The following is an 11,255-nucleotide window of genomic DNA, read 5'->3' on the forward strand; positions in this document are numbered from 1 at the left end:
CTCCCAAACTTAGTTCTTAGTTAATCTGTCAAATTTAGTTAGACAGATTAAATTGTCCAACATCTCTTTATATGCCAACACATTAAAAGTTAATTTTACTCTAACTAACCTGCTGAGCCAACTCTTGAAGAAGAACTCCATAACATGGTGCAGCAAACTTTACTCAGAAAATAACACTATCCACTGACGTCTTTTTGGGATTTTACATGGCTTGACACATTAAGTAGCTGTTATTCCCTGTTGTTTGACTGTGGAATATTCTGTAATGAAGAAATTTCATGGCTAAACCAGGTGACTTTGTATCAGGGTACCTTGCAGGAATTTGCTGAGCTGAGAGTAAGCCATTCTTTTACAAATGTTTATGAGATCACTCTCCGTGGGTACTGGAAATTAAGTACTCGCAAAAATATGGATGTAGAGTTAAAACTGTAAATACCAGAGGGAATACATATACCAGGTAAGAACAAATAAATCAAATTTAAGGAAAGAGTGAAATATTAAGACACTTGTATAGTTTTTTTTTTTCTTTTTCTTTTTCTTTTTCCAGTCTCATAGAGCAATTGGAAATTTGCTCACTTTTGTCGCAGCAAGTACCGTTTACTTGAACCAGAAGGTGGCGGTAATGCAAGTCAAATCATGGCAACCTATGTTACGTAGTCGTAGAAGAAGAAGAAGTAGTAGTAGAAGAAGAAGAAGAAGAAGAAGAAGAAGAAGAAGAAGAAGAAGAAGACACTTCCTGCGCAGATGTTAAAAGAAACAAATTCTGAAATATTCATGGCTTGACGGTAAATAAATGTGCTGGAAGTGAAAAATACCGAAGCTCAAGATGAACTACGTACCAGGGACGGCAAGCCTCATTGACGACATCGACAGTAAGCTGGAAGCACCAATTATTCCTCATTTGCACAGAACATTATGCTTCTCCGGAGAGACTTGAAATGTTTGTATGCATATTAAATGTGTAATTTGGTGCGCTTCGTGTTCGGTTGTACCCTGCAGAAAAGCACCTGGTGTTGCTCCGAGATGGCAGAACTCTGATTGGTTACCTCAGGAGCATCGACCAGTTTGGTACAGCTTCTTTAAATCAGCTCCACTTTTATTTTTTTTCCACTCTAGATAATCAAGTGAAGTCAGTTCAGTTTGCTTAATTAGTTCACCATTTGTACATATTTTACCGTCAACTCTCTGACATACGTCCTGCTTCTGTTTCTCAGCCAATTTAGTGTTTCACCAGACGGTGGAGCGCATCCACGTGGGGAAAAAGTTTGGAGACATCCCGAGAGGAATTTTCATCGTGAGAGGGGAAAACGTAGTTCTGCTTGGAGAGATGGTACTGGCATTCTCACTTTGCTCTTTTTGTTGGTTACTGTGATGCAAACTGGAGTCCAGCAACGTTGCGTTATTGCAAAAATTAAACAACAACAACAACAAAACTGCTGCTGGTCAAGTGTTAGGATAATTGTACTTAAGGCCCAGAGGAGATGAAAATATTACCAGGTGGCAATGATGATGCGCTAACATAAGTTAAGATTATAGAAAAAGGTGATAATGATTTCATGTATCACTACAGAGTTCTTCTTTTTTCTCGATTGTAAGAGAATAGGTTTAATGTAATGTACGTTTTAAGATGTATTTACAAGTTCTTGGCACTCATCAAAACACCCCATTTGGAATACTGATGTGGGAATATTTGCAAAAGTTTCTTTGCCAAAATATACAATTTCAGTTCAGATTCAATAATGAAGAAGAAATATTTATTTACCCCAAAGGACAACTAAATGTCTTATAGTATTTCCAGTTAGTCATCGTGGCTTGTGATTCTCTGGGCAGGACTGATCTCTGGTAGCAGTCAGTCCTGCAAGAAACCTAAAAAGGCTTCTGACTTAAGATTGTTCCTCACAGTTAGTAACTTTAAAAAGCTAAACAAAATATCCTTTTATTTCTCCTGTAATTTGTCTTCATGTAAGGCACTTAAAAACTAAGTTGAAAACACTCAGTCTAAAGTTCAAACCCTACAGAAAAAGATTTTATTTTTTAATATTGAACATACTTTGCGTGCAGTAAGAACAAAAAAATGACACTTTTGAAAACAGAAAATAGTAGTAGAGATTTCTTCTTGTCCAAGGTATACTGACCTCTAGACTGATGTTGGACCGCACTGCAGCGACAGTCAACCTTCTAGGCCAACGCACAGAGCAAGGCTGAGTCATAGAGCTTGTCACACTCTAAATGTACATCATGTATTGAGTCCTAAATGTGTACTGGCAATAATACAGCCTGTGCTATTACATTAGCTTCAGAATGCTTTCTATGACTACTGTTAGTAGTAAACATGCAGAGTCCTCCACTATTTTTATCACCCCTGATAACGATGTGTAAAAAGCCTTTATAAATGAACTTGTTTTTCTATTGCGTGAGCTTCATATCTCTCAGAGAAATGCAGAAAAAGAAATCCAGCTTTTCTTTTGACTACATTTATTCACCCGGGAAACAGTCGCGCATAAAGAAATACAAGTTACAAATGGAACTCCTAGCACTTCATATAAACATAATGTAACTGAAGCATTTATTTTTAATGCTGGCTTTTTGAAAAATAGCCAGCTTCCGGTTAATAATCTATGACTTTGTTCTACTGAGGTAAAAATATAACATGACACACAGGGACATTTATCTTTACCACGCTTCAAAGTGTGAAGAGTAGATGACAGGCTTTTTTTTTATGTTATGTTATGGAGCTGCATACATTTGTGTAAACCAGAAAATGTCTATAAAGAAAAAAAATGGTGCTAAGCTAAACTTGGTTCATATGTACCACTAGAGTTACTATTAAATTAGGAAATTTGTATAAAAATAAAAGCTATTTCTCTTCAACATACTAGATTTAACTGCATTGTAATTTTTAACTGGAACCATGGTCGGATGAGGCTAAGATTGAGCTGTTCTGCAGCACACACTGCAGGTGTGTGCTGCAGAACATTTAACACTACAACGTGTGTAGCGTTAAATTAGTGGAAAATCACATCATGCTGATTGTCATTCATTGTGCAGGATCTTCTTCCTTCTCTTCCAAAAGCCCATCGAAATCTTAAGATTTTGGTGATTAATGGACTGCTTGACATTCAAGGACACAAAAAAACCCTTCGTGTTTATATAAAAAAAGTGAAAATAGGGCGTCATCTGGCCTTTTAACAGAATAATGACTCAATAAACATAGCCAAACAACGCAAAAATGGATCACCAGGCAAAAATTAACCTTCTTCCAAGGTCATCATAGTCCCAAATCGAAACAAAGAACCTTGCGAATGAGCTGAAGAGAGCAAGATAGAGAACCAAGGACTCTGGTGACCTAAACGGATTGTGTAAAGAGCAGTAAGATTTCCCTGTATGCTCTAATCGGGTAATGTGTAAGGAGAAAAGTTGTCCTTCTGTCACATGGGTCGTTGTACAAAATCTGAACAGCAGGGGGTGCCAACGAGAGCAGGGGCGGCGTACTTGAGTTCAAGTAAATGTGCTGAATTAAACGGGTTGTTTGACGTGAGATTATTCTGCTACAATGAAAAAAATATATTTTTAAGGATTTTTATACATATTTGCTAGAGGTGTCAGTAAACATGGAGGTTATTGTACATTAATCATAGTTCTTTCTAATGTATAACCTATTTAAATTAAGACTAGATCAAGTGTATGGATGTGATATTAACATGATCATCACTTTGATTTAGAGTTTTGTCTGATTTAGTCTCATTTACCATTTTAGGTTAATTTCATCAGTCATGTATTTTTCATAATTTAATTTTTTTTTAATTGCTGGTAAATGGGTGTAAATGCTGATGATGATTTTTTTTGCTGGCCCCCTTTGATAAAACATTAGTTGCAGAACAGTTGGGGAGTCGGTGTTTGAAGAAGCAGAGGACATAACGTGTAGATCTTTAGTAAAGTTGTAGGTGTCACAAACAGTTGGCCTGTAACGTGTAGTGTGTGTCTTTCGGTAGGACGTGGATAAGCCCTGTGACACCATCCTGCAGCAGGTCTCCATCGAAGAGATCCTAGAGGAGCAGCGGCTGCAGCAGCAAGCCAAGCAGGAGACGGAGAAAGTCAAGATGCAGGTCCTGAAGGATCGAGGCCTTTCCATTCCCAAAGCGGATAACTTGGACGAGTACTAAAGCAGTTTTCTTTTGGGGTTTTTTTTTCCTCACGAGCCCTTTTTCTCAGTTTGTATCGGACTGGTAACTTGTACCTTTGATCCGAGGAGTTTTGTGTTTTGTGGGCAGAATTATCAAGTTTACTGTACTGGTCGATTTTTATTTGAAGTGTTTGGAGGAAACTGTGATCAGCTCGTCTCAGTTTTGCAAGATCATGGCAGCAAAGTAAAAAAAAAAAAAAAATGTTTTCCCAAATTATTGTTTGTAGTTTTGGGTACATAGAAGCACTTTGTATTTTGTCACAATGTGGTGAGCTTTCATGTCTGCATTTGCTAATGATGAGCACTACTTTCTCAAATAAAAGAATGATTAGTTTGTCATTATGGGAGCTGCTTGGGAAAACATCTAATCACATCATCTAATCGTTCCTCTGTCTCTGATGCATGCATTGCTATAAAAGCAGTTTATTTTTATAATAACCCATCAGGGTGCGTCCTGCAGAGTGACCTCCTACACGGGACTCTGCAGATCTACAAGCAAAAGGCATCATTCTCTGTGGCAATTGAATTAAGGCAGATCAGTGGATCAGACAGCCTGTGTCCTGTTGTAGAGATCACGGCGCGTCCGGACAGATCGATCCTATCTGCCCTCATCAGTCAATAATCCGCCTGTTAATTGTTTGGACTAATGATGATCATGTAACAGAGCTCCCGTGCGGGAGTCGTATTTTGCATGCAGCCCATTATTAAACCAATTATTGCCACTGCCACATGGTTTTGCCCTCTTCCGCTGCTCAATATGTTTAATGTCGTTAGTATCACAACTTGTTTTAATGCAGGGGACGGACACACAGCCTGTCTGTGAAGGAAAGGTTCCCTGAGAGATTTCAAGTAAATTTATAAAGCGTGTGACTTCCTCAGGACTTCAAAATAAAAGTTGCGAATTAGTGTTTAACTTCAGTTTGTTTGTAATATATATATTTTTTCCATTTAAAGGGAAGAGTGTAAATATTTTTATTTTAATTTTTTGCCTAGTTTGGTAAAATACTTGAAAACATTTCTGCATATATTTTCACACCTCTTTCTTAAAGACCCTTATGTGAATTTTATCCTTGCCAGACTCTACCTTCGGTGCGGTGGATCTCTGCAGCTCCTCCAGAGTTACCACAGGCCTCTTGTCGGTGTAGATCCCGAGCTCAAGTTCTCACAGGAAGGCGTCCTGCAAGCTTTTGGAGCAGTTTATAGTCCAGTCTACCTGAGTCAAATAGCGTCATTACATTCAGCAGAGTTCTGCTAGTGATTTAAGTATTTGATTTATGTAGACACGCCTAAAAGAAGTAGAAGGATGAGGTTGGAAATTGGACAGCTCTGATTTTATTGGACAGCAATGTAGCTCCATACTCTTTCCATTTCTTTAAACTTCTCAAACACTTTCTCCCTGGCCTCCCTTCTGGTCTTCATGATATTGTTTGTTCTCTACTGTTCCCTAAGAAACATCTGAGATCTTCAAAGGACATCTGGATTTATCATAAGATTAAATTACACAGCGTTGCGTTCTGTTTAGTAAACATGTCTTCTGAAGGCAGTCGGTGAGATTGTCAGAGTAAAGGAGCTTGAATACAAATGCATGGCACATTTTTTAGATTTATGAAACTATTTAGAAAATTATGGATTTTTTTATATCAGAATTATCCATGGTTACGTGTAGATTTAACACATAACATTCCATTAAAACACATTCAGAATTATAGTTGAGAGAAAATGTCAATAACTTTAAGGTGTATGAATACTTTTTACAACTGTGAGACGGCTGTGTTTTAAGGCAGGACAGAAGTTGAAAGTCCGATCTAAAATTATTTAGCAGTTATTTCCATTACATCTCTATGCAGTTGGCTTCAAAGCCCCCTTCCCATAAGGACTGAGGTAGAACCCTGGCTTGACATGTAATGCCAACAAAGGAAGTAGCATTAAGTGCGATCGAAGTGATGGCTAATAGCCCCTAAATCATCCCTGGATGCCCTTAGAAATTACTTTTACGAAGATCAATGCGCGTTTCCAACAAATCAATATTAGAAAAGTCACTCCCAGTCATTTGACCATTTGTCATTTTACATAATTCATCATTAATAAGACAATGATGGTACACAATAGAGATGATGATGGAGATAATGATATACATTAGACTATGGCTGTCTGTGTTCAATCCATTTTCAAGCTTCACGCTGGCATTCAAGCAGGGAGCGTTTACATCATAACATCAACAGATAAAAGACTTTTATGTGCTTAGCTGCAGATTCCACAGGGTACGGATCGAAGTGGGAAGTTTCAAAACTGTCTGCCTCCACTGTTAGCTTAGCACTTAAGGAAAATGGCCATTAGCCTGCTTTAGTATCAATATAGACCCATGAGTGTCGGGATGTGAGTTTTAAAAAAAAAAGGCCCATTAATATTATACAGTTAAGTCCAAAATTATTCATATCTGTGTCCGATTTATGTTTAAAGTAAACTTCTAATCTTACCAACATGTTTCCTCTGACTGAAACTAAGCAACCAGCAAGAGCCACAGCTTAAATCTGTGGACGGACCAAATTAAAGATTAGGGTGATGACAAAGAGGCCTTCCGGCCTCAACACGTTGGAGCTCAAAGCCAAAGATAAATTGTCAAAAATACTATGGAGACAGACAAAGGGTTTGATTGCTGTGACACCAGTAAAGACGATTAATTTTTGTGAAGGACATAAATGATATTTGACATGACTCAATGTCTTAGACATGACTCATTGGCACACTCGTAGGCCCTGGTGCTGTCTTCATTATGTTTTCAGCACATAGTTTCCTTGGAGTTTACATGGAGATGAAGACCGATGCTTCTCACCATTTTTTGACATAAATATCTTGCTTGGAGGAACATAACTAGTGTTTTCATCATTTGCCTCATAATCAGAATCATCAGAATTAACCTCAATGCTGATTGCTGCTCACACTTCATACACATCTTCTGTATGTCACTGTCATGATCAAAGATCATTCTCAGCACCTTCAGGTCTGTCACCTTTTTCCAAATACTATTGTTTACATTCACAAAAATCCCACCTCATATAAAGTTTTATATAAAGTACAATGCAGTATACACATTAATAAAAAAATAAAAAAAATCTTTGGGGCCCTCCCCCGGCCCCTCTAATCCCTTTTCTAAAACCTGGCCCGGTCGAGATGTATTTATATTATTTGTACGTGCTTTTATTTTGATGCATATTCTGGTGGCTGTAATGCCTGCAACTTGACGCCGCTGTGGCAGAGAGGCCCAGCCTACGCTGATTACGCACCAGCAGAAGGAGGAGGGGGCGCCGAGCCGATGTCCTCTCTGGTGCACTCAGCCAACCTCTGCCGTTGTAAAGCTGGTGCTGCCCTGGTGTGTCGGCGTAAAGGATCCGCCGAGAATCCCCGATTCGCTGGCGTCGAGATCCTCCAAGTTGGCCGTTTTCCGCTTCGGACATCATTTCGCACCCGTATTACGCATGGAATGGTTTTGGGGGGACTGGAGTAGAAATGCAGCGCCGCACGTCCAGCCCACAACAAGAACCATGCCCAACTTACACTGCAAGCAAACCTATGTCATCCTGTTTTATCTTTTACGACTTTGATATGAGAGAAATCTGCTCGGATCTCGACGAGGAGTGAAGGAAACAATCCCCGCCGCCGGCACCGGCTGAAGGACGCTGTTTTTCGCTGCAGAAGCTCCAGTAACCCAAACCCTCCCTCTCTCCCCCCTACCCCCAACCCCCCCCCCTGCCCCCCTCCGCGCGCGCGCTCAGCATTTAGGATTTTCCTCTTTTTGATGGAGCTGGAGAACATAGTAGCCAACACTGTACTGCTAAAAGCGAGAGAGGGTAAGTCGAAAGAAGCTATGTGTGTGCATAGAGGGAGGGGGGTGGGGGGGCAGGCTCCGGCTGGGTGACATTTTGCGCTCAGTGTGCAGAAAAGATGGAAATGATCGCAGAGATAGCAGCAGCCTGCGGATCGTAGGCTCAGGTAGACCCTACAGATGCAACAGAGAGAGAAGGGGGGGGGGGGGCGGGGGGGGCCTTTTGCGTGAGATAACAAAAAAATGCAAAACACAATCATGTATTCTCTTCTTGTTGTCAAATGAAATCTCTAATCATCCTCGCAGGTTGTTTTATTCCCTCTGATTTTTGACTGATTTTATGCTCCCCCCCCTTCCCCCCTTTACCCCACTTCTCCAACACATATGTAAAGGGGGGCGGGTGGGGGGTCTGCCTCACACATCCGCTTTCGCTGTCTGTGCAAATGAAGGCGCTCTTTCGCAACGTCTCTGTGCGATGAAGCACGCATTGAGGCAGGGAGAAATAACTCCTTTCTGCACAGGGAATACATGAGTGTAGGCTGGCGGCTGGCGTTTGGATGGCGATCCGATGACGTGACCGGTGTTGAAATCTATGCAGGGGGGGTGGGGAGGGGGCTGCAAAGAGAGGCTCTCTGGCTGTCAGTGTGGAAAAGAGTCAAATGTCTTGAGAAGGCCACATGCAGCTTCAACTGTGGGTCTGAATTGATAGCAGGGTCCATTATCTCCTGCTTTTGAGGAGGAAAGCCCGAATCTGGGCATGGAGTGTGAACTGGTTGTCTTCTTCGTAGGAATCGGTGTGTCGGTCTCTGCAGCTTTTGCATTTGTACTTTTTATTGTAGTCGTCAGCTGTTTTTTTTTATTTCCCTACTCTCTCCTTAAGTGGGATGAATCTGTCACTAGATTGGTGACATGGGAGTGTGAAATGTAAACAAAAACAGAAGACAGTAAAATTCAAATAATAAAAAATTACTCCCAAAGGGAAATTAAATGTTGTTGTTAATCATATCGTTCAAGTAACTTCAAAACGTCCCAGTGCATGGTGATCCTGTGGGCAGAGGGATCTCCTGTAGCAGTCAGTATTGTAATCTGAAAAAGCTTCTGACTGTAAACCCGTTGCCGTATCTCAGTCCCATGACCCTGGTGACATAACAACAGCTCAGGATCCGGGCAGCAGAGATGATATTCCACAGAAACATGTCCTGGAGGATACCATCAGTTGTTAGCAACACTGCTAATCCATCTCACTTGCATTTGCTGCTCCTTTTGAAATCTCTGTCTGGTCATTTGATTCGAAAGCTGCGCCAGAGAGACGTTGGAGTCGGGGATATGATCCTCGCCTATTATTATTATTATTATTATTATTATTATTATTATTATCTACGGGAGAGATGGTTTGAAAGTCTTCCTTCTCTCTCTACTTTTCTCATCCTGCTCTGCATTCATGACGTCTCCTTTTTAAATTGCACTGGATTTTGGGGTCATAGTTCAGATATTTATTTGAGCTGAGGATGTGCCTTCTTGTAAAAAGTAAACAGACTAAAGCAAAAAAAAAGCAAGAAAAAAAACACCTTGTTGCCACAGTTACGGAAAATAACAATGGTCCATAAGTAAAAAATTGAGAGCAAAAAACTTTACGCAAAACGCAAAGCTCAACCCAGAAATAGGAAAATACTAAAAAGGGATTATAAAGTTCCCAGAAGATTTTTTTCACCCCCAAATGCTTTGATAATTATAAATACCGCCATATTCTTAAATTTACACACACACACACACACACACACACACACACACACACACACACACACACACACACACACACACACACACACACACACAAAAACTCTGTGAAACAACATATTTTTGGACACAGCTGGTCAGTAACTGGAGTACATCCTAAAAATATTTTTCACATCAAGAGAACAAATAATTTGGAGATTTTTCGGTCTACAGTGAAAAATGTCATCAATTCAGAGAAGATTTCTGTGAACAATGCTTTCCAAAAGTCGACACTGTTCACAGAAACAGTTTCAGATACAGTTGGTGAAACACAGTCATGGCAGCATCGTGCCAGGGAGATGCCTTGTTTTCAACCATGAGGCTTTTTTCTTTGCAAACTAAACTGCAGTCAGTTTTCATGCATCGCCACAGATTATATAGGTCTGGCTATTGTAACACAATATGCCTTTATCACATGTAGTTTATACTGCATGTGGTTACGTCTATTTTCCCATTTTGTCTACTGTTTCAAAATTTTTATGGGATGTAGTGTTAAACCAAAAACAAATTTTCATTTCAGGATTCTGCATCATATTTAAATTCAAACGTGTGCGTCGCTTAGCTTTTTTTCTGCGTTGTGTTTGTCTGTCTATGAAAATCGAATAAGCTACCTTGAAGTTTGTGGCTGTAAAGTGACATTCTGTACTTGGAGGTTCAGATTTCTCATTTAACGTCAGCAATTGACGTTATTCACACACTCACAATTGTTAACCATTGCTGGGTGAGTTTCTGATTAGGCCTGTCGCGATAAACGATAAATCAATTAATCGCACGATAAATTAAACCTATCGACTTAATTTTAATTGTCGACTTTATCGTCTCTTCCTGCCTTTTTTTCCCTTTCTCTTGATGACACTGAATGAAAAAAGGCTCATCTCCGGTGCTCTCCACTGACCCTCCCTTCTTCATTTCCTTAGTGTAATGCACAGCGCACACTACACGAGTTGTCGGCCGACTGTCGGCCCATTTTCAAAACCTGAGAGACACATTAGCCGACAGAAATCCTATATGTAACGGTTCGATCGGGTTCGATCGTGCCGTGTGGTGTCCAGCCACATGGGCACAAAATAATGGCTACAAGTCCAGTTAACTAATTTTAAAACCAGGCATTAATCAATGCTTTACTAGAATCTACCTGTGACGCATGTGGCTAAAATCAGCGTAAAGTTCTGACTGAATGAAAATCATTATAACCTATTTATGTCACCCTTTGTCATTTCTATCTTCTTTGCACGAAATGTTGAATAAATATTAATGTTGTTTCCACATATCATCTCCAATATCCGCTGGATTTTGGGTTGCACCGTGTCAGCTGTTTGGGATTCCCCTCCGTAATTTTCTGATTGGCTACCTGTCACATTCAGCAAGCTCCCAGTTGGGGAAATCCCCTTAGTGATTCTTGAGAATAGGGACAAAACAGGTCCTATGGATAAAGCACAAAATTTGAATAAAACATACACAAAATATATATTT

The 11,255-nt window shown here is 40.0% G+C and overlaps 2 protein-coding genes across 3 annotated transcripts in view; both read left to right on the forward strand.

Moving 5' to 3' along the window:
- The first annotated feature begins 698 nt into the window (after positions 1 to 698).
- Positions 699 to 5,092, forward strand: lsm1 (LSM1, U6 small nuclear RNA associated). The gene is made up of 4 exons (XM_015014341.1): positions 699 to 872; positions 1,000 to 1,068; positions 1,215 to 1,330; positions 3,993 to 5,092. Exons 1-4 carry the CDS (start codon positions 827 to 829, stop codon positions 4,161 to 4,163), a joined length of 402 nt encoding a protein of 133 aa, XP_014869827.1. The 5' UTR covers positions 699 to 826; the 3' UTR covers positions 4,164 to 5,092.
- Positions 5,093 to 7,463: 2,371 nt separating this feature from the next.
- grk5l (G protein-coupled receptor kinase 5 like) overlaps positions 7,464 to 11,255 on the forward strand; it is a 40,488-nt gene continuing 36,696 nt past the window's right edge. Inside the window, exon 1 of one of the 2 annotated variants that reach the window (XM_015014327.1) lies at positions 7,464 to 8,031. In XM_015014327.1, coding sequence (XP_014869813.1) covers positions 7,980 to 8,031 — 52 coding nt within the window. In that variant the 5' untranslated portion in view covers positions 7,464 to 7,979. The remainder of the gene's footprint in view (positions 8,032 to 11,255) is intronic. The other variant, XM_015014326.1, reaches the window with a different exon arrangement.

The sequence above is a fragment of the Poecilia latipinna genome, unplaced genomic scaffold (assembly GCF_001443285.1).
Source record: "Poecilia latipinna isolate Pla-1442-1.1 unplaced genomic scaffold, P_latipinna-1.0 Scaffold1806, whole genome shotgun sequence".
Lineage (NCBI taxonomy): Eukaryota > Metazoa > Chordata > Actinopteri > Cyprinodontiformes > Poeciliidae > Poecilia > Poecilia latipinna.

Coding starts and splice junctions, on each gene's coding strand:
- lsm1 (XM_015014341.1), top strand. CDS start 827: ATGAACTACGTACCAGGGACGGCAAGCCTCATTGACGACATCGACA. Junction 873..999: donor CCTCATTGACGACATCGACA/GTAAGCTGGAAG, acceptor TGTACCCTGCAG/AAAAGCACCTGGTGTTGCTC. Junction 1,069..1,214: donor CAGGAGCATCGACCAGTTTG/GTACAGCTTCTT, acceptor TCTGTTTCTCAG/CCAATTTAGTGTTTCACCAG.